Source organism: Lissotriton vulgaris, chromosome 7 (assembly GCF_964263255.1).
Source record: "Lissotriton vulgaris chromosome 7, aLisVul1.2, whole genome shotgun sequence".
Lineage (NCBI taxonomy): Eukaryota > Metazoa > Chordata > Amphibia > Caudata > Salamandridae > Lissotriton > Lissotriton vulgaris.
Window position 1 is genome coordinate 1,200,440,377 of NC_141695.1, and position 21,157 is coordinate 1,200,461,533.

At 44.5% G+C, this 21,157-nt stretch overlaps 1 protein-coding gene across 1 annotated transcript in view; it reads left to right on the forward strand.

Moving 5' to 3' along the window:
- The window catches only part of PKMYT1 (protein kinase, membrane associated tyrosine/threonine 1), a 387,797-nt gene that overhangs the window by 150,976 nt on the left and 215,664 nt on the right, over positions 1–21,157 (forward strand). Inside the window, exon 5 of the mRNA XM_086931706.1 lies at positions 17,899–18,071. Within this exon, the coding sequence (XP_086787832.1) occupies positions 17,899–18,071 (173 nt within the window). The remainder of the gene's footprint in view (positions 1–17,898; positions 18,072–21,157) is intronic.

Genomic DNA, 21,157 nt, shown 5'->3' on the forward strand with positions numbered 1-21,157 from the left:
GTAGGTTAAATTGAATCGCCCTCATAAACGCTATGTTATTTGTGCGGTGTATATCGGTTCTCCGCCCCACATACGCGTTATGGCATAGTCATTGGGTGTCCAAAAGTGCTGTATGCCTACCTCATCCTGAGGCAACCTCTGGTTCGTGTAGTAGTGTCCAGAGAGGTGAAGGGCCCCCGAAAAACAGGAGTAAGTGAAGGTGATTATTAAAAAACAAAAAACACCAACAGAGTTTTACTATAAAAAGGTGAGATTTCGTTATTAAAAATAGTGGGTATAACTTGGGATCGTGTTACTTGATCTTGTTATACTAAATCATCAGCAATGTCGACATGTTTCTGCTCCTTCTGTGCCCAGCCGGGTCTACGGAGCATTCGTCAGGACAGACAAAACATACATAACATTCATTTACTTACACTACTTGTGTAGTAATCAATGGTGTTAGTCTTAACACGCAGTTTCTAATTTGTTCTAGTTTCCTGCAGTAGAGACAAAAGAAACACAGAAAAACATAACATACAAACGTGGGGGTACTAGACCAACACTTTTGAGAACTCCTATTTGGAATAATTTATATTTGTGTATTTATTGTACAATGTATCTGAAAGTGTGGTTCCATATTGGACCATCGCGGCTATTGCTACATGTTACTGCGAAATCTGTGCACAATGAAAAAATATTCCAGATATTCTCACCATGGTCAATTAGTGACCTCGAGTGGCTATGCGTATGGTGGAAAAAAGGGGTTGCAATCCTAGTAGTCTCTCATCCCGTTAATGGAGCGGGGAAGTTGTTAGTGTATCAGAAGCATATTATCATTTCGGAGCCTTGTCTTAATCGAAGTAATTATTGTTTAAATATTTCTTAAGTCTAATGGTGATTTACGTTATTAGAAGACCCAATTGATACAAAAGGCAGACTATGCGTGGTAAATTGCCCTATTTTATGAGCGTGTTTGCCTTTCTTTATATAACTGCCTGTTCAAATACGGTGAATTAAATTAATGACATGTCGAAAAGCTGTAGAAATTTTCTTTACCTAATTTGCCAAGGATTCCAACTTCATCAGGGGGCAAAGGACTCCCTGGTCCGGAGCTGGTGAAATGAAAGGACCTAAGTCAAGAGAGGCATAGTTCTTACCGCTGGAGACAAGCGTAGCTTGCGATAGTTAGAGGACGCCATTCTCACCCGCGTGTGGAACGGTCTCCGCGTCTGATGCTGACTCTGCCCCTGGACGCCGGAGATCCGTTTCCTGTTCCTTTTTGAGCAGTTACCATAGAAAGAGGACTCTTTTTTTAAATTTTTTTTATTTTTTATTATTGGTTCGTGTCCAAAAATCTTTATCCAAAGTTGCTTTAACAGGCAATGCATTCACTTAACAGGCACTCGAAAAATCTATTCGAAAAATGTACTCGTGATTGATATCTGTAGCGTATAGGGATTGGGCATAATTATTAGTAACAGCACTCGACTTGCATTTAGTTACATATTATCATAAATATACAATTCGGGTTGAGGTTAAATTGTTCTACAACGGTGATTTTTAACTTTGGTACCTCTTGTTATATTCTCAGTGCTCCGTTTTTGTTCCTTTTCAAACCACATATGGGGTTTATTTTGGTGAAAAAGTAGGGGAAGAGAATGTTCTGAATTTTTAAGCAAATTTATGCCATGGAATATTATCATTTATCCTTTACTAACTTCAGTGTTACAAAGGTGTGATCAACTGGTAGGGAGGAGGAATAAGAGTCCATTCTTTTCCCCGAATCAGTATAGCAAGCAATCAAAATTGGGAATGGACACTTGTAACTACGTGAACGTAGGTTAAATTGAATCACCCTCATAAACGCTATGTTATTTGTGCGGTGTATATCGGTTCTCCGCCTCACATATGCGTTATGGCATAGTCATTGGGTGTCCAAAAGTGCTGTATGCCTACCTACAATTAAACAGTAGGTCCCTGTGGTTTTTGTTTTTTATAAAAATAGTCAGGGATACTGACTGTGTGCCAGATTGTGTGGGGGGGGGGGGGTGGTGGTGGTTTAAGGTCTAACTAGGATCCCTGTTTGTATTGGAGTGTAGGAAACAGCTAAGTCTAAATCACTACTTATATTATAAACCAAGACATCAGCCAATAAACAAATATAACAGATATAAAAACAAATAACACAATTTATTATGGTACCTCCCTATAAGGGTTACAATCTAATATTTAAAAGACAGCTTTGATCAAATAATTTTCATAATAAAAATGTTCTGCTGAAAAACAGTCGAAAGGAGTCAATGCGGCATTTCAGTGTCTGTTTACAATTGTTACATCTTCATCAGGACATGTGACAGTTGACTTGTTATCTAAAAATTTAAAAACAATATTTTAGATGTCTTGTATTGGAAAACAAATTTATCTATAAATAGTTATAAACATTTCTTTCGGACTTATCTCTGTATTGAATCCCTTGTTTGCTCCCTAATTTATTACTCCATAGGGAATACCATACTCCTCTATAAGGGAAACCCTGCTCCTATGTATGGGTGACCTTTTAACCCTCCTCTGCACACTATATATTTGACTCAAAAAGGGGGGGTCAATCTAGTGACCATGTTATTATGCATAGAAAGACTTACATGGGAATGCTTAACATTAAGGAACAATGTCTGATTCCTTCAAGCCTTTTTAATTTAAATCAGAGAAAAAGGGGGGATTGACTAAATATCCCAGATTTTATGAGGAAATACCTTTCATAGAAGTTCATTGTAAATAGGGAGACTTCTAGTTCAGCCGGAAAACTTTTATCACTTTTTATCTTCTTGTGATATTAAACCTTTTTGCATAAAAAAGATAGAATATTCTCAATTATCCATCTGTTTAAGAAGAGATCCCAGATTAGTGTATAGGATTTGCCATGATTGTTACCTGCTCTCAATCGGTCATGTTTCTACTGTAGCACGGAGGAGCCACCGTCATTTGTAAATTTCAATCATAAAAATGTGAGTCCTTTCTTCAATTTAGGAGTCACTAAGTATACAATCTGGCACAGTCAGTATCCCACAGGGACCTACTGTTTATTTTTTGTCTACTCCCCTCCCTGTGTACATGACCAGGGGTACCTTCCAATACTTTGTTGTGCCTACCTACAATTAACAGATTCATTGCATTGGACACAACCGCATACAAATTGTAATTCTACCCACGTAGTGTATATGATTTGTTGCCCATGCGGAAAGAAGTACATCGGCATGACCTGTCGAAAAATTAAAACCAGGATTGGAGAACATAAAAGTAATATCAGACTAAAGAAGAATACCACAAAATTATGTTCCCACTTCATTGAAGCAGGTCATAATTGCGAAGATTTGAGGTGGACCGTTTTGGAAATGTTGGCAGACCAGTCAGCCAACGTCGAAAAAGTACTGTTTGAAAAAGAACATAGTTGGGTCAACCGCCTTCAAACACATGTCACAGGTTTAAATGATAATATTCCATGGCATAAATTTGCTTAAATTCAGAACCTTCTCTTCCCCTACTTTTTTACCAAAATAATCCCCAAATGTGGTTTGATAAGTAACAAAAACGGAGCACTGAGAATATAACAAAAGAGGTACCAAAGTTAAAAATCACCGTTGTAGAACAATTGTTTAACCTCAACCCGAATTGTATATTTCTGAGAATATGTAACTAAATGCAAGTCGAGTGCTGTTACTAATAATTATGCCCAATCCCTATCCGCTACAGATATTATCAATCACAAGTACATTTTTCGAATAGATTTTTCGAGTACCTGTTGAGTGAATGCATTGCCTGTTAAAGCAACCTTGGATAAAGATTTTTGGACACGAACCAATAATAAAAAAAGAGTCTTCTTTCTATGGTAACTGCTCAAAAAGGAACGGGAAACGGATCTCCGGCGTCCAGGGGCAGAGTCAGCACCAGACGCGGAGACCGTTCCACACGCGGGTGAGAATGGCGTCCTCTAACTGTCGCAAGCTACGCTGGTCTCCAGCGGTAAGAACTATGCCTCTTAACTCGGGTCCTTTCATTCACCAGCTCCGGACCAGGGAGTCCTTTGCCCCCTGATGAAGTTGGAATCCTTGGCAAATTAGGGAAAGAATTTCTACAGCTTTTCGACATGTCATTAATTTATTTCACCGTATTTGAACAGGCAGTTATATAAAGAAAGGCAAACACGCTCATAAAATAGGGCAATTTACCACTCATAGTCTGCCTTTTGTATCAATTGGGTCTTCTAATAACGTAAATCACCGTTAGACTTAAGATATATTTAAACAATAATTACTTCGATTAAGACAATGCTCCGAAATGATATGCTTCTGATACACTAACAACTTCCCCGCTCCATTAACAACGGGACTAGAGACACTACTAGGATTGCAACCTCTTTTTCACCATACGCATAGCCACTCGAGGTCACTAATTGACCATGGTGAGAATATCTGGTATATTTTTTCATTGTGCACAGATTTCGCAGTACCATGTAGCAATAGCCGCGATGGTCCAATATGGAACCACACTTTCAGATATAGTGTACAATAAATACACAAATATAAATTATTCCAAATAGGAGTTTTCTCAAAAGTGCTGGTCTAGTACCTCCACATTTGTATGTTATGTTTTTCTGTGTTTCTTTTGTCTCTACTGCAGGAAACTAGAACAAATTAGAAACTGTGTGTTAAGACTAACACCATCGATTACTACACAAGTAGTGTAAGTAAATGAATGTTCTGTATGTTTTGTCTGTCCTGACGAATGCTCCGTAGACCCGGCTGGGCACAGAAGGAGTAGAAACATGTCGACGTTGCTGATGATTTAGTATAACAAGATCAAGTAACACGATCCCAAGTTATACCCACTATTTTTAATAACGAAATCTCACCTTTTTATAGTAAAACTCTGTTGGTGTTTATTTTTTTTTAATAATCACCTTCACTTACTCCTGTTTTTTGGGGGCCCTTCACCTCTCTGGACACTACTACACGAACCAGAGGTTGCCTCAGGATGAGGTAGGCATACAGCACTTTTGGACACCCAACATAACATAGCGTTTATGAGGGTGATTCAATTTAACCTAGGTTCACGTAGTTACAAGTGTCCATTCCCAATTTTGATTGCTTGATATACTGATTCGGGGAAAAGAATGGACTCTTATTCCTCCTCCCTACCAGTTGATTATGAACTTGAAACAAGAGCCATCAACATATAGTTCCCCTTGGGGGTCCGATAAGGGAACATCAGCAGGTGTACCCATCCCTTCGTCTCTTTCTCTGTTCGAACAATACAATCCTGTATGTCAATTTCCTCACTCTCAGAAGGGAGGGGTAGTAACGTGGCGTTGTTCAGAGTGCCTTTTGATCGTAACATGTGGTGCAAAAAGAGTTAGCTCAAACCCGGGCAGACGCGCACTGGTGAGGTGCTGCGTCTCGGTCTTATTCAAAAGAGTATCCACAGCATGGGGTACCATAACTGCGAGGTCAGTATCAAGTACGAGCACAGCCGACTGTCTTATAGAGAGCCACAGCAGCGGTCAGACCGCTCGGGAGGGCTCTTGCGACGGGGTCCAAGATAGCAGAAAAATAAGCACACAGCTGTTGCTTACCTCGAAAGACCTGTGTTAAGACAGAGCCCGCTGTTTCGTGTACGTATAGCACAAACAGCTTCATATAATCGGGCGTATCAAGCACAGGAGCAGAGCGAAGCGCAACTTTTAATTTCTCAAAAGACTGCTAACATTCATGCGTGCAGGGCAAGGGTACATGCACATCTTTAGTGGTTAGTGCTAGCAGGGGCTTTAGTAATACAAAGTAGGTTGGGAGCCCATTGACGATAATGGGAAGTAATCCCAATGAAAGCGCGCACCTCCCTCTGAGTTTTGGGGAAGGGCATTTTAACAATGGCACTGATACGTTCGGGGGTCAATTGCCTACCCTCCTTTGACAGTATGTGATCTAAGTAGGTGACCGCCTGTTGACAATATTGAAATTTGGAAAGGAACACTTTTATGTCTGTCAAGCCAAATGCAGCAATAATTTAACCGTACTGTCTTTGCAATCCTTTTCAGTGTCAGAAGCAATGAGAAGGTCCTCTACATATTGGAGTAATACATTACCTGAGGGAAGCGTAAGGGAGTCCAATTGGGCTTTTAAAGCTTGACTATACATACTAGGGCTCTCAGTATAGCCCTGAGGAGCACAACAGAATCTAAAGCTCCTACCAGGTAGTGTAAAACCGAACAAGTACCTGTTGTCTGAGTCTATTGGAATGCTAAAGAATGCCTTTTTGAGATCAATAACAGAAAAGAATTTGGCATTAGAAAGAATCATCGTCAAGAGAACAGTAATGTCAGGAACAACCAGAAACGGAGGAACTACTATCTTGTTAACCTCGCGCAAGTCAATCACAAATCAATACACATCAACATTATCATCAGAGGAACCTGAAGGTGCCATCTTAAGAATAGGAAGAATAGGAATATTACACACATTAGCTTTTGTCTCTTCAACCACTCCTGACTTAATCAAATCCTGTATTATTTGCAACAAGGCTCGCTCTCCTGCTTGCGGTATTTTATACTGGGGAATACAAGGCAAAATACCATTGTCTTTAACTTTGATCGAGACAGGGGGTATCTGATATAGTCCTACGTCCGTGTCACCTGTTGCCCACAACGAGTGTGGCACATCCTTAAATTCAACGGGAAGGGGCGCATCTTTGGACAGGCACTGTTTAGTGCTTGTTACATTGGGGCCCATTGCCATATAAACACCTTCCAGAGAATAATAAATGGTAGCATACAACTACTTCAATAAATCCAAGCCCATCAAATTTTCTCCGCAATTAGATGTCAACAAAAATGGTGAATCCACAGTGAAAGGACTTCTAGTCGGCGTAAGAGGCTTGGAGATGGGGCTAACAACCGGTAGACCAGAAAAACCTACCGAAACATTATTATGGCCAGGAAGAGCCGGGGACCAGTGAGCGGGAAATAGAGCTATTCATTGCACCTGTATCCACCAAAAATTCCTTAGCCAAGCCAGTAAATCTGCTGTAACATAAGGACCACGCTGATCTACAGGTATCTGAACTGGTCCTTCATTTCGTCCCTGGCTGTCCTATCTGTGGTACATCCCTGTCACATCGTCCATATCATAGTCGTCGTGATAGTTCTGACTGCCCATGCTGTCATCGAAGTGGTTACTATTTGGATGATCCTGTGAGGCTGCACCATGCTGGGCTCTGTCCTGTCCACTAGCGCCACGTCCCTGCCACGAGAACCTCGTCCTCTAGGGGCCGCAACTTTCTGCAACAACACTGGATACTCGCTACGCCAGTGTCCCTCCTACTTACAATACGCACACTGATTTGGGCCTACAGGCGTAGTATTCCGGCTGGTACGAGGAAGCTGTCTGTCTGAACCACCGCTTCCTCTACCATTCCCCCTAGAAGCCTACTGCAGCAACAACTTTGTCTTCCAGTCTTTATGCTTGTACTCCGTCTCCTCCTTGTTCTCATTTTCCCTATGCTCATAATACTGTGCCATGTTCAAAATAAAAATAACAGAGGAAGAGGATGTGGACCAAGTACTTTCAGCGCCTGCAACCAAGTCGTGATCTCTGGGAGCAAATTTGACACAAACCTTTTAACAAACAACCTGACACCTCCATCAACAGGCAAATCTTGCCCACTGTAGTCTAAAAATACACCTTCGAATAGAGTGAAAGTCTGATACATTCTCGTCTTTCTTCTGATGACAAACAGAGCTTTTCCCAATCCACCATTCTAGGTGCGATGAGCGAATGCATATCGGTAATAATATGGCCTGGCAAAGCAAGTATCTCCGCTCTAGGCTTTTCACTGGGCTACCTCTCCTGATCCCATGTTTGTATTTGATCCCAGGTACCCCCAAATTATGCAACATATTGTGTGAGCACTTGCCTCCAAATATCTACGGGGGGGGCCAACAAGTCAAAAAACATTTCAATATCCATAAGAGTCATGACCATCGGAGAGGCAGCCTCAGTCAATTGTTTCTAATATGCTATCGGATTTTTCCTAGGGTCAGGTAACTGTGTCTTAAGCGATACAACTTCACTCCTTTTCCATGGAGTGTAAACCCACTGTTCTTGGAACCGGGCCTCTAATAACATTTTGCTGGTTCCGTAGCTCTGGTATTTCAGGGTGGTATATGGGATGGACTTCCTTCATCGGAAACTGGGATACTGACTTCAGGCTTTTTCCAAGCAGCCTACTCCTATAAGCGACCAGCGTTGACAAATTACCGAAAACCTCACTGGGTGGCATACCAGCCACATAGATAGAGGTAGTCCCTAATATCATAAATATTCTGGGGTGCTACATCATTGAAACACTGTGTCCACAGTCCAATCAAAGTCGCTGACATGTGGTTGAGGGCATGCTGCTGCACAAATGGCTCATAATCTTTCATCACACTCCACACATCTTCCACACTATAAATGGGGTTACGAGCCCACTGCGCAGCCTGATTAGCCACCACCTTTTTCTCTTCATCTCCCACATCCGATCGTATCAATATCCGTCCCAATCGTTCCCTAGAAGTCGCCCAGTCCCCGTACTGGTGTTCTGCTGCTTAGTAACGTCTGTGAATGGAGGAGCAGGGAAGGAGTAGCAACAGGGGTAACTTGCACCAACGTTACCGCCGGCTGCGGTGCAAGTGTAAGGGGTTTGAGAGAGGGATGCTGAAACAATAGGTGTAGTGGGGAGGCTAGCAGTCCGTGTCGTCGCAGAAGGCGAGGACAAAGAAAGGACAGGAGGCGCAGAGGCCAAGACAGCTTGGTCAGTAGCAGAAGAAACAAGAGCAGCAGAGGCAGAAGAAACAGGTGGATGTAGCTGCGGCACGTCCAGGTATATTCTCTGCAGGGCATATGGAGGTGGAGGTAGGCATCTAATAATTCCTCCACAAACGTTTTTCTTCTCGAGCAACATAAGACTTTTCACATTGTAACTGTAACCTCCTATCAGCACACTCTATTCCTTTTTCTATCTTTTCTCTATCATGTGCTACAGCTTTCTGAGTCACTGTCTGCATTCTCCCATCCCGAGCCTCGTTTTCTGCTTTCATTAGTCTGTTTAGCCTCCTTTTGCCATGTTCTGAGAGAATCGAACATAGACTGCCTGCTCCTTCTTGCAAACAACTTCTCGTGTAAGAAATTAATTTTCTGTTCATCAAAGGTGCCAGTCAACGGCCTCTGCAAGTCTGCATTGTCCCTTGTATATTTGTGCCATACTGTACTAAACCTAATCGGGCCAATGCCATGTTTTACGTACATGTCGAAATTTGGGGTGCCATCCGGAGGCGCTAGCTGACTTTCTTCCAAACAAGCATCAGCAGAACAACAACGACAGCCTAAGCACAGAAACCGGCTAATACACTGCATTTTCAAAAGAAAACAAACTCACTATTTATGCCAAGCAGATATTTGCAAATACCTTTATCAAAGTCCGTTCTCAAATTTATCAAATACAAATCAAACATGGTACCATGTTCATTAAGAACTCAAACCAGTTCAAGCGCTTGTCCAAAGACAGACAAATCAAAATGGTGCCATATCCACAAAGAACCAAAGCAAACTCACCTCAAGTCAAACGAAGTTATTCTCCACTGCCGACTCTTCGTACCAAACGGTCATATCCAAGGGTTTTGCTGTTCAGGACCCAGTCGGGATGGTCACTGGACGAGGCAGCGCCCTATCCGACAGACAGGGCAGCTGCGAGTACAAGACTGTCTTGTGCAGGGATCCCCCGTCCGACCCGACGTGGCCACGACCTCCTCACCCGTCCACAGGCAAGGATGGGTCACCCGATGGAGTCCCTATTTGGGCGCCAACTGAAGGAAGTTGCCCGTTTAAGGTCACTTGAGTCACTCGCGAACACCTCTCAGCCTTCCATACAAATGAAGAGCCGGTCCGGCAGTAGAGAATACAAACCAAAGACATTTATTGAAAGTACACTCGAGTGAAGTCCGGTCTGACCAGCCTCCTTAGATTGCTGCAGAGGGACTGACTTCAGTCAACATGGCCATGCATAAAGTACATTTCCAATACTCCTAAAGACATGCCCAAACTGGAATTTTCTAGTTAGTAGCTGGTGAACAAAGGAGATACCAAAGGATGGGTTGCAATCCTGGGACCGGGCACACATTATCTTGCAGTCTAGGTTACTCAGCCTGCTCTCACCGCTCTAAGGGTTGGGAGCAGGCCTATCTAGTCAGAAAGGTAGGCAATCAGAAGAACGGTCTATTCATTAGCACAGCAAAACTCAACCTTGGAGAAATGCACGCACGGGGAATACATTGGCAGCTGCTGTTCGCTGAGGCAGACACGAAATGCGGCAAATGCTAACTTATGTCTTACAGTGCATAGAGGATTCGGCAAAAGCATTTTGTTTTTAGTCCAACACCACCGGGGGTTTATAAAGTAGTCTTATCCACTGCAAGATCCTGGCCTGATGTCCCTGTTTGTCCCATACTACAAATAAGTAAGGCCACCCCAGAGTATCGAACACCTTTTATATATCGAGGAAGGCAATCCTCATCTTCAGGGCTGCTGCAGGAGCCCTTTTCCTTCACCATGAAGAGACTTGGTAAGTTAATATGGGTACTCCGGTTGGGGATAACCCCATTCTGGTCCTTGTGCACCAGGTACCCCACGTAGCACTGCAATCTGTTCACCGTTACTTTACCCAGAATTTTATATTCACATGTTGAGTCTGGGAGAGATCCTGCTTCGAATGCATGTTGGACGTGTGCTAAAATCTTGGAAGCGAGTGTCCTTTTAAAGGTCGTATAGAAATTGTGTGGTAGCCCATCCATCTCAAGTGTCTTGTCTGTTGGCAATTGGTCAATAGCTAACAAAATCCACTCTATCAACATCAGGGTGTCTAGAGCATCCCTCGCTTCCTGCGCAGTGGCAGGCTGGCATATGGGATGAGGCAGTGAGGCTCAGACAATACCAACTTTGGCAGTTGGTCACACATGACAGCCGCAGAGACTCTCTCTCTCTCTCTGTCTCTCTGTCTCTCTGTCTCTCTGTCTCTCTGTGTCTCTGTGTCTCTGTGTCTCTGTGTCTCTGTGTCTCTGTGTCTCTGTGTCTCTGTGTCTCTGTCTCTCTCTCTCTCACATATTTTTATTTATATATATTATGGTAAAGTGGTCCTTCAGACGACCGTTACAATCCATCCTGGGTCACAGTTCTTCCTGAGGCTTTTAACCTCTGAAAGGACTGTCCGACTGTCATGGAAACAATGAAAGGGAGAAAGATTACTCGGCACATTTGCTACTCCTGCACGTTGTTGGCTCTTAATCTTCGTTTTAAGGTCCATGCTGAACAACTCTGCTGTTCTTCCCCACAGCTATGCTCGCTGCGTCTCCTATGGGTCAGCAGAATAGTTATTCATGGACATATCTTAGCTGAGCATTGTATGTCTTCTTGTCCTTATTGCATGTGAATCTGTGTTATTTAGATGAGTTACTGAATTTTGCAGCAATGGTTAAGATTCCTTGAAGATCCAGCAGTCCTTGATCCAAGTCACCACCTTGAAAACAAAACATTTTGTTCGAGGCATGTGGGCTGCTGAATTCATATCTGTGCATAGATTGCCGCCTAGTGTTGGTTCCGGATGATTGCACTTTGTTGTCCTGGAAGAGTCTTCGAAGTATCACGAGATAGGTGACTCCTCCCCTGGACGACAGTGCGCATGGGCATCTTCTCCCTCCTCAGATTGTTTTTTCCGCCATTGGGTTCGGATGTTATTCCTACACTCCAACTTCAGAATCGAAACAAAACTTTTATACAGGCCAAAAGGCATTTGAACGCGGGCCGTTGGCCCTTTTCGACGCCACGTGGGCCTGCTGTCGATGGAAAGAAGCCTGTTTAAAAGATGCTCTCAATGCCACTCCAAGTTCCCGCATACTGACAAGCATCAAGTATGCAACAAGTGCCTTTCTCCAGACCAAAAGGAAGAAACCTGCCCAGCCTGCGCCCAGTTTCGGTCGAAGAAAACCATACGGAATAGACGAGCCGCTAGGCAAGAGATGCAGCGACAGGCACCGGAACCGGACAACATCTTCGATGATGACCAAGAACTTCAAGAAGCTCCAGATTCGAACCTAGAGATCGTCACCGTCTGACTACTCGGACTCCGATGACAAGATCCCACCGGGGCAAATCGGGAGTACACTGCCCCCGACACCAATGACCCCGTTACCAAAGGCTCCGGTCGAGGCATCGCCAAAAGGCCTTAGCCAAGATCCAAACAAACATTTGCCAGCCCCGCCATCCGGCTCTGCACCGAAACCTTCTGAGACCCCAGGGCCAAGTACCGCGATCCCAAAGAAGGTTCCAGAGCCTAAAAAAGTCGTCGACCCCCAAGAAAAACGTACAACCTAATGGCGTCGATCCAAAAAACACCGTCAAGCCGAAGAAGGCCGTGCAGCCTAAAGGCGTCAACCCCAAGAAAACAGTCGACCCGAAAAAGGTCGTCGAACCAAAGTGCGCCGACCCAAAACAGGCCGTCGAGCCCAAAAAGGACGCCAAGCCAAGAAGCGCCGACACGAAAAAGGACGTCGACCCGAAAAGGCCGGCTGTGCCAAGTCGCCGAACCAAAGAGGTCGCTGACGGGAAAGGTGCCGTATCGAAGCCTATAATCCGGCCGGAGAAGGCTATCGACCCGAAGACCAGTGCTCCTGAAACACCAGTTGATCCTAAAAAGACCATCGACTCTGGAAAGGACAAGTCAACCTAAAAAGCCTGTCTAGCACAAAAAACGCGCCGAACCGAAAGACCCGGTCGAGCCAAAAACACTCGCCAAGCCGAAGAAAAGCACTAAGCCACCAAAAGTCGTCGAAGCAGAGTGTGTTGGCGACCCAAAAAAGTCACAACCAAGTACAGTGGAGGAAGAACTCTTCCATCCCCAGCAGACGTCCAGGCAAAAATATACATTAATCCAGAGACTGGTAAAGTGACAATCCTGCACAGAAAGTAGAGGCCACTGGACACTGACTCTCATTCACCTATTCCACTAAAAAAGGATTTTGGGACTTCTCCATCTAGACCCTTCTTTCCATTCTATCCCATCATGCCTACTACTACTTTTCCTCCTTACTCTCCTTCTCACTATAGGGACAATGAGGGGAACACAGGGGAGGATCCTCAGCCTGAGTATGATTATCCACAGGATCCTGAGCCACAAAATGAACCATGGGAGGAGCCAACTGACCCTTATAACACCCATCCCATCCCTGATGTCTCCTCTTATCCAACTAAGCCTTCACCTACTGATGACACCATTGTCTTCAACCAATTGATAGACCGGGCAGCACAATACCACAATGTAGATATGCATAATGACCCTGTACAGGAAGACTTCTTATTTGATACCTTCCCTAACTCAGAAAAAAGTGTAAGAACACTTCCTATGCTAAAGGGAGTGTTAAAGCACGCACCTGACATATTTAAGGATACAGCCAGGGCATGGGTAATCAATCCTAGGATTGAAAAAAAGTATAGAGCAGCCCCTACAGACTCCACCTACATCAGAGGGCAGTTACCATCAGACTCACTAGAAGTTGTTAATGCACGTAAAAGGGCTAACTCGCAGACAACGGGGGAAGCCCCTCCCCCCGATAAAGAATCAAAGATACTAGAAGCCTCAGGTAAACGGGTAGCAGCACAGGCCTCCAATTCATGGAGGATTGCCAATACACAAGCTCTGCTAGCTCGTTACGACAGAGCACACTACGACCAGCTTGAAAGCTTAATGCAACACCTACCTGAGCCTTTTAAAGCCCAAGCTGATGACCTCATACAGGAGGGAAAGTTCATCACACGCCTCCATCAAATGTGCGCTGGATGCAGCAGACACCCAAGCCAGGTCGATTAACACTAGTGTTTTACTAAGGAAACATGCATGGCTGTGTATTTCAGGCTTTAAAAATGAGGTGCACTCCACTATCCTTAATCAGCCAGTCAACCAAGACTTCCTTTTGGCCCTGCTGTCGACACCATTTTAGATAAAATGAAAAAGGACACAAACCGCAAAGTCAATGGGAGCATTGCAGTTTCAGCAACACAGAAGTTCCTTTCGACGCTCCTCATACAGGGCAGCTAAACGAGGCAATAGTTCACAAACGTCCTCATCATACAAAGGCAACACACAAAGTTCCTTTACCAAAAACTCCAACAGAGGAGGTTATAGGGGAAATAATAAGGGAAGAGGACGTGGAGGCAATAACACCAGAGCCTCCACTGCCACAAAACAGTGACTTAATCACGCTACCTCCGGACCACCTAACACCGGTCGGAGGCAGACCCCAACAATTCCTACCTGTCTGGAATGCAATTACCACGGACAGGTGGGTGAGACAAATTATCCAGTATGGTTATTGCCTGGAACTCACTTCTACCCCCACAAACATACCACCCAGACACTGTCCTATGTCCAAAGAACACATCACCCTGCTGCAACAAGAGGTGAAATGCATGCTGGAAAATGAGGCCATAGAGCCAGTCCCTTTCCAACATCAAGGGACAGGAGTATATTCCCTATACTTCCTTATTCCCAAGAAAGACGGTTCCCTCAGACCAATATTGGACCTCAGACCCCTAAATCAATACATACTGTTGGAGCACTTCCATATGATCACACTACAGCAAGTGCTCCCATTACTACAGCAAGGATACTTCCTAGAAACATTGGACCTCAAGGACGCGTATTTTCACATATCCATCCAGCTCACAGAAAATATCTCCGGTTCACAATAGAAGGTCAACACTACCAATTCAAGGTCTTGCCCTTCGGGGTAACCACAGCTCCAAGAGTGTTTACAAAATGCTTAGCGACACATCTCAGGAGACCACACATTCATGTGTTCCCGTATCTGGACGATTGGCTAATACAAGCAAAATCGTACCAACAATGTGCAGAAAATACGTCCCAAACACTACAGCTGCTACACGGCCTAGGCTTCTCGATAAACTACCCAAAATCGCATCTGCAACCGTCCCACATACAACAATATCTGGGAGCCACTATAAATACCTCAGTGGCAAAGGCATACCCAAATTCAGCGAGGATAGCCAGCATGCAGATGTTCATTTGCAAATTCCTGCCACAACACTCTCTGCCAGCTCGAGTCTTCATGCAGCTCATAGGCATGATGGCCTCCTGCATATTCATTGTCCCCATGCCAGACTTCAAATGCGTCCATTGCAGGAATGCCTAGCACGGCAATGGAACCAGGCTCAAGGACAACTAAAAGACCTAGTGTTGGTAGACAGTCTCGCTCACAGCTCTCTGCAGTGGTGGAACCCACAAAACCTTTCCAAGGGGCGACTGTTCCAAGAGCCGGTTCCACAACTAGTACTAACAGCGGACGCATCACTGACAAGCTGGGGAGCCCACCTCCTTCACTACACAGTACAAGGGCTCTGGACAACCAAACAAAAGAAACTGCATATCAACCAACTAGAGTTGTTAGCGATATTCCTAGCCCTGAAAGCATTCCAGAAATACTTGTACGGCAAGACTGTGTTGATCCGGACGGACAACCTGACCGCAATGTACTATATCCAGGAAACCGGGAGGAACACACTCTCCACAGCTGTCCCACTTGGCACAGAGCATATGGTAGTGGGCAATTCCAAAAGACATCTTTCTCCTAGCAGAACACCTTCCAGGGAAAGACGATCAGATAGCAGACCTGCTCAGCAGGCACAGCCAACAACTACACGAATGGGTAATTCACCCCCAAGTTCTCCAGCCATTCTTCAAAGAGTGGGGTCACCCAGAAATAGACCTGTTTGCCACAAAAGAAAACTCCAAATGCCAGTACTTTGCCGCCAGGTTCCCACATCCATTGTCACAGGGCAATGCGATATGGGTGAACTGGTCAGGCAGATTTGCATACGCTTTTCCCCCAGCACCGCTGATTCCGCTGGTGGCACGCAAACTGCGGCAGCAGTCACTCACGCTAATCCTAGTTGCTCCCACATGGGCGAGACAACCATGGTACACAACGTTCCTGGAGCTTTCAGTAGTTCCTCATCGAAGGCTGTGCCTTGCACCCCATCTTCTAACTCAGAACCATGGAGAAATCAGGCACCCAGATCCCAATCAGATGAACCTAGCGATCTGGGTCCTGAAGTCTTAAGAGTTCGGATACCTTAACTTGCCTCCTGATTGCATGAACATTATCAAGGAGGCAAGACGGCCAACTACTAGAGCATGCTATGCAGCTAAATGGAAAAGATTTTTTTATTTACTGCAACAATAACCAAATCAACCCATTAGATGCTTCCATACAAAACATTATGTTACCTGCTGCATCTTCAAAGATGCAACCTAGCATACTCTTCAATAAGGCTACACCTAGCTGCTATAGCAGCATACCTTCAGAACAGGCAATACCTTTCACTGTTTAGAGTACCAGCAATCAAGGCTTTTATGGAGGGTCCTAAAAGGGTGATCCCTCCAAGACACCCTCCTTCCCCAGTCTGGAATTTAAATATAGTACTAACCAGACTTATGGGACCTCCTTTCGAACCTCTACACTCATGTGAACTGCAATTCTTAACGTGGAAGGTGATTTTCTTGATTGCTATTACCTCACTCAGGTGAGTTAGCGAATTACAAGCGCTAACCATTGAAGAACCTTTCATGCAAGTACATGCCGAACGGGTTGTTCTTAGAACAAACCCTATGTTTATGCCAAAAGTCGTATCAAATTTCCATATTAATCAATCAATAGAACTGCCAGTGTTCTTTCTAAATCCAGTCAGTAGCTGAAAGAGCCCTACACACACTGGATGTAAAGAGAGCTCTGCTTTACTATGTGGACAGAACTAAATCATTTAGGAAGACAAAGCAATTATTTGTTGCTTTTTCACCACAACAGAAAGGGAATCCAATATCAAAGTCAGGAATAGCCAGATGGATAGTTAAATGCATTCAGATATGCTATCAAAAAGCCAAACGCACTTTAACCGTCCCCCCAAGAGCACACTCTACAAGGAAAATGGGGGCATCCATGGCTTTCCTCAGGAATATTCCTCTTGAAGACCTATGTAGGGCAGCCACATGGACTACCATAGACACTTTCACAAAACACTACTGTTTAGACGTGCAAGCAAAGCAGCAAGCTGCTGTAGGCCAAGCTGTCCTCAAAAACTCTTTTCCAATCTGCTGCAGCTGGCACAGGTAACCACCGCTAGAGGAGATACTGCTATACAGTCTATGCACAGATATGAATTCAGCAGCCCACATGCCTCGAACGGAAGATGCTACTTACCAGTATGCATCTGTTCTTGACATGTAGGGCTGCTGACATTCATATCGCCCGCCCTCCTCCCCGGTGCCTGTCGCAGCTGCAGCATTATCTTTTGCATGGCCATCTCTTACATTACTATCTCCATCTCTGCCACAATGGCGAAAAACAATCTGAGAATGGAGAAGATGCCCATGCGCACTGTAGTCCAGATGAGGAGTCACCTATCTCGTGATACTTCGAAGACTCTTCCAGGACAACAAAGTGCAATCATCCGGACCCAACACTAGGCGGCGATCTATGCACAGATATGAATGTCAGCAGCCCTACATGCCAAGAACAGATGCATACTGGTAAGTAACATGTTCCTACCCATGTAACACCCACGTGGTGACCAGCCATTTAATATTCCTTGATGCATTCCCCTAAAATATCATTGAATATGAGGCAGGTGGGCTTTCCATTAAAAATAATAGTAGCTCTGGAATCAGTCAGATTCTGAGAGAGAAACTGCCCTGCTTGAACATCCTGAGGTTAGTATCCTTGTCAACTTCTCTGCTCACCAGTTAATTTTTCTTCAATTCCAGACCTTTCTCCAGAGCTCCTGACTATCCTGACTGCCATGCTGGAGCCAGATCACAAGAAGCGGGCAACAGTGGATAGCCTGTTGGCGTCCCCCATCATGCGCAAAGTGGAGACTTGGATGGGACTACTGCAAACTGCTAAAGCTGGAATCCACAGAGTTTCTTCTGTCTTCCAGGTTGGTGCAGCTGGTGATTGTAAAATAATAAATAATTAACTAACCTGTGTTAGGACAGGAATGTGTGTACACCCTGCCCCGAGTGAACTGACTAAATGTGAAAGCCAGATCCTGACTCTTTGTTGGCTCAGCCGACCTGCTTGTCAAGTGTATGCTCTGATGATTCAGCCTGTCCATGGTTGTTCCAAGATCCACAACCTGTTCTGTGACCTAGAGGAGGTGCATCAGCCGTTTCCTCTTTAATGACAAGGGGCTACTGTCTATTTCCTGGTTGGTTGACATCAAGTGAAGATAATACTGATTTCTGTGGATTGATAATACTGAATAGACCTTTTTTCTGGTTCAGGTGGAGTGAAGTGTCTTCCAGCCCCACTTGTTCAAAGTTCCACTTGGATATAACACCCAGACCATTGCACTGACATTCTGTGTGTACTTTGAGGTGTGTACAGTATGCATGATGTCATAACTCTGTGTTGTGGTAAAAAACATTTCAACAGACCAGCTTGATCTGTTTTGTCCCTAGTTTGACATAGCATAAGATGAAGGATGGGATACAGCATCCTCAGACTGTAAATGTATTACCTATATTCCTGGAGGTTTAAGGAGGAGCCTCAGACTGAAGCTGTAAGGATGGATACATGACTACCCTCAAACTCTACAAGGACCTTTCAACAAGGGATTGCTGATTGGTCCTTCCTGGGCACTACCATTTGGTGCGTAGTAGGGAGTAGGGATGAGTCAGCAATTCTGTTAACACTAAAGTGGTTCCTAGGCAGAGCGTGCCCTTTTGTCTTTTCCTGAGTGCCTCTTCAAAGAGGCTGATGACAGTCAGGTGCACAGTCTTTATACTTCATTGTGCTCATGTTTTAGGGTACTCCTGCATGGAGCCAGCATCATGTTATGTGTATTTGTAAAGCGCACTATCTTGGCTCATCATCACTAACTGCTGTAAGAGTAATCGCATTGCACAAAGGATGTCTCTGCAGTGCATCAAGAAAATAAAATATGAAAAAGAGCTGCCCCAAACTGTTTCCAGGACTTGAGGGAACAGTATTCCTTATCTGTAAAACCAGTATTAAGGAGAGACTCAGACCATCCCTCTTTGGTCCAGTTTTGTCCGATGGATGCTTCTAACCATAGATTCCTCACCTTTTTGAATTCTCACAAGCTTCAGATTGGATCCATAAAGTGTTTTTCCCCGGAGCTGATATGTGGTGCCATTCGACGTGGATCCAGAACTCTGCTCTCAAACTTTTTGTAGATGTCTTAATGACCGTAAGAGTCTCTTTATTGATGAGTCTGCTAGCGAAATGTCTCCCCCAATCACGGCAGACTTTAAACTTTGCCTTTTCTAAAGGAAGCAGTTGTCTATCACAGATCCACCTAATGGTGTTTCAGGTTCCCAGGTTCCAGCATGATGGAACTAATTCCTGGGATAAATGCATCAAAATGCCACCAGGTAGCGTCAGGCTAATCTGTACAACAATAGGCATCAGAAACCAAGCTGATCACACTCAGGTCTGCTGCTTGTCCAAATTATGGGCCTGTTTCCACTCCAAGCCATGCTCTGACAATGCCCTCCAGTAGTTGAAGACTAAGTAAATACTAAGTTTCATGAAAAATGCTGAAAGTCCAAGTGGGATTAATTTCCTTCATGCTTCGCAAGTGAATTTGCTTAGTCTGCACTATAAGGAATTGGCTAAGAGCCCATTTCTAGGCAGGACTTCCAAGTTTGCTGGGCAATTGGTGAGAATGCCGCAAGGGTAGGCCTTCAAAGAGACCATGTAGCAACACATTTGGATGGTTCCTAGTGCCACCTCATCACCTTTCGGGCTCCATTGATTTGCTGCAGCCCCAGTCAGATTCCCTTCAGCAGTGCCACTACTTTAGCACCAGTTCTACCAAAGTATGGGGCCTTCAAAACACATTCCACATGATGATGCAGAGGTGGACAATTTACTCCCCCCTCATATTGATATCCTATTTATAGATTTATGAAATGCTAGTGACCTGGATAATTCCCCTAAAACAGAATTGGACTCCCCACTGTTACCCACTACAAAGGATATTGTTTCTTTTGAGGTGGTAGTTGAAACTATTGCTTTGATAATGACCGGGCCTAAACCGTGCCTTGCTCTGCCAGTGAGTCTCTATAAACTGAGGCGACATAGGCCTCCTCCCAGGACCCAGTATTTCTAACCCAACGGCCGACCCTGGAAAGCTTGATGGTTAAGGCTTCCAACAGCAGGGTCAGCCATTATGTGTTTCTCAAGGCTCCATCGGGCAAAACATTCAAATCACATTGACGTGTTTGGTAAGAGTGTTTTCTCCTCTGTCAGTTTGACATTGAGGATCCTAAACGCAGTGTGTCTGTTAAGGTGCTACACATCCGCCCTCTAGGATGTGGCCAGTGAGGTCTGGCAAGCCATTTCTAAAGAGTTTGTAAATGCATTTGTGCAGAGAATCTATGATGACAGTCTGCCTCAACAGATTGGGTGGGGTCTCACCATGGGCACTAGAATAGTGTTCGGACGTCATGCATGGATGCCTGCCACAGGATTTTCTGTGAATATCCCGTCATCCCTGAAGTTATGCCATTTGAAGTTTCCATGCTTTTTTGAAGGAAAAGTCAGTACACGTTGTCACCAGCCCTTTCATTCTACCAACGATATCCGAAATTCAAGAGTACTCGCTAGGCAGTACTTATCACAGAAGGCATCCCTTTCAGCCTATTACACCCCACACAGTTCTTTCATGGCTCCAGAGGACATGGTGGCAGTAGTGGCTGTAGCCAGCAGCAGGAACTGTATGTTCGAGGAATGTGTGGCTGTAGATACACATGCTTTGCGTACTCTTGCCATGTAGTGTTGGGTCCGGATATATGCAAGTTGTTTTTCTTCAAAGTAGTCTTTCAAGCGGTGAGATAAGGTGTCACCTTTTCTTGGTAATAGTGCGCACTGGCATCAACTCCATTGTTGGATTGTTTTCTCTCTGTCATCGGGTTCAAACTTGTATAACAGCGCTCTGGTTCAAGAACTTTTTCAGGATCCTTTAGGTTCATTCAATACATTCATTTTCTCCACAGA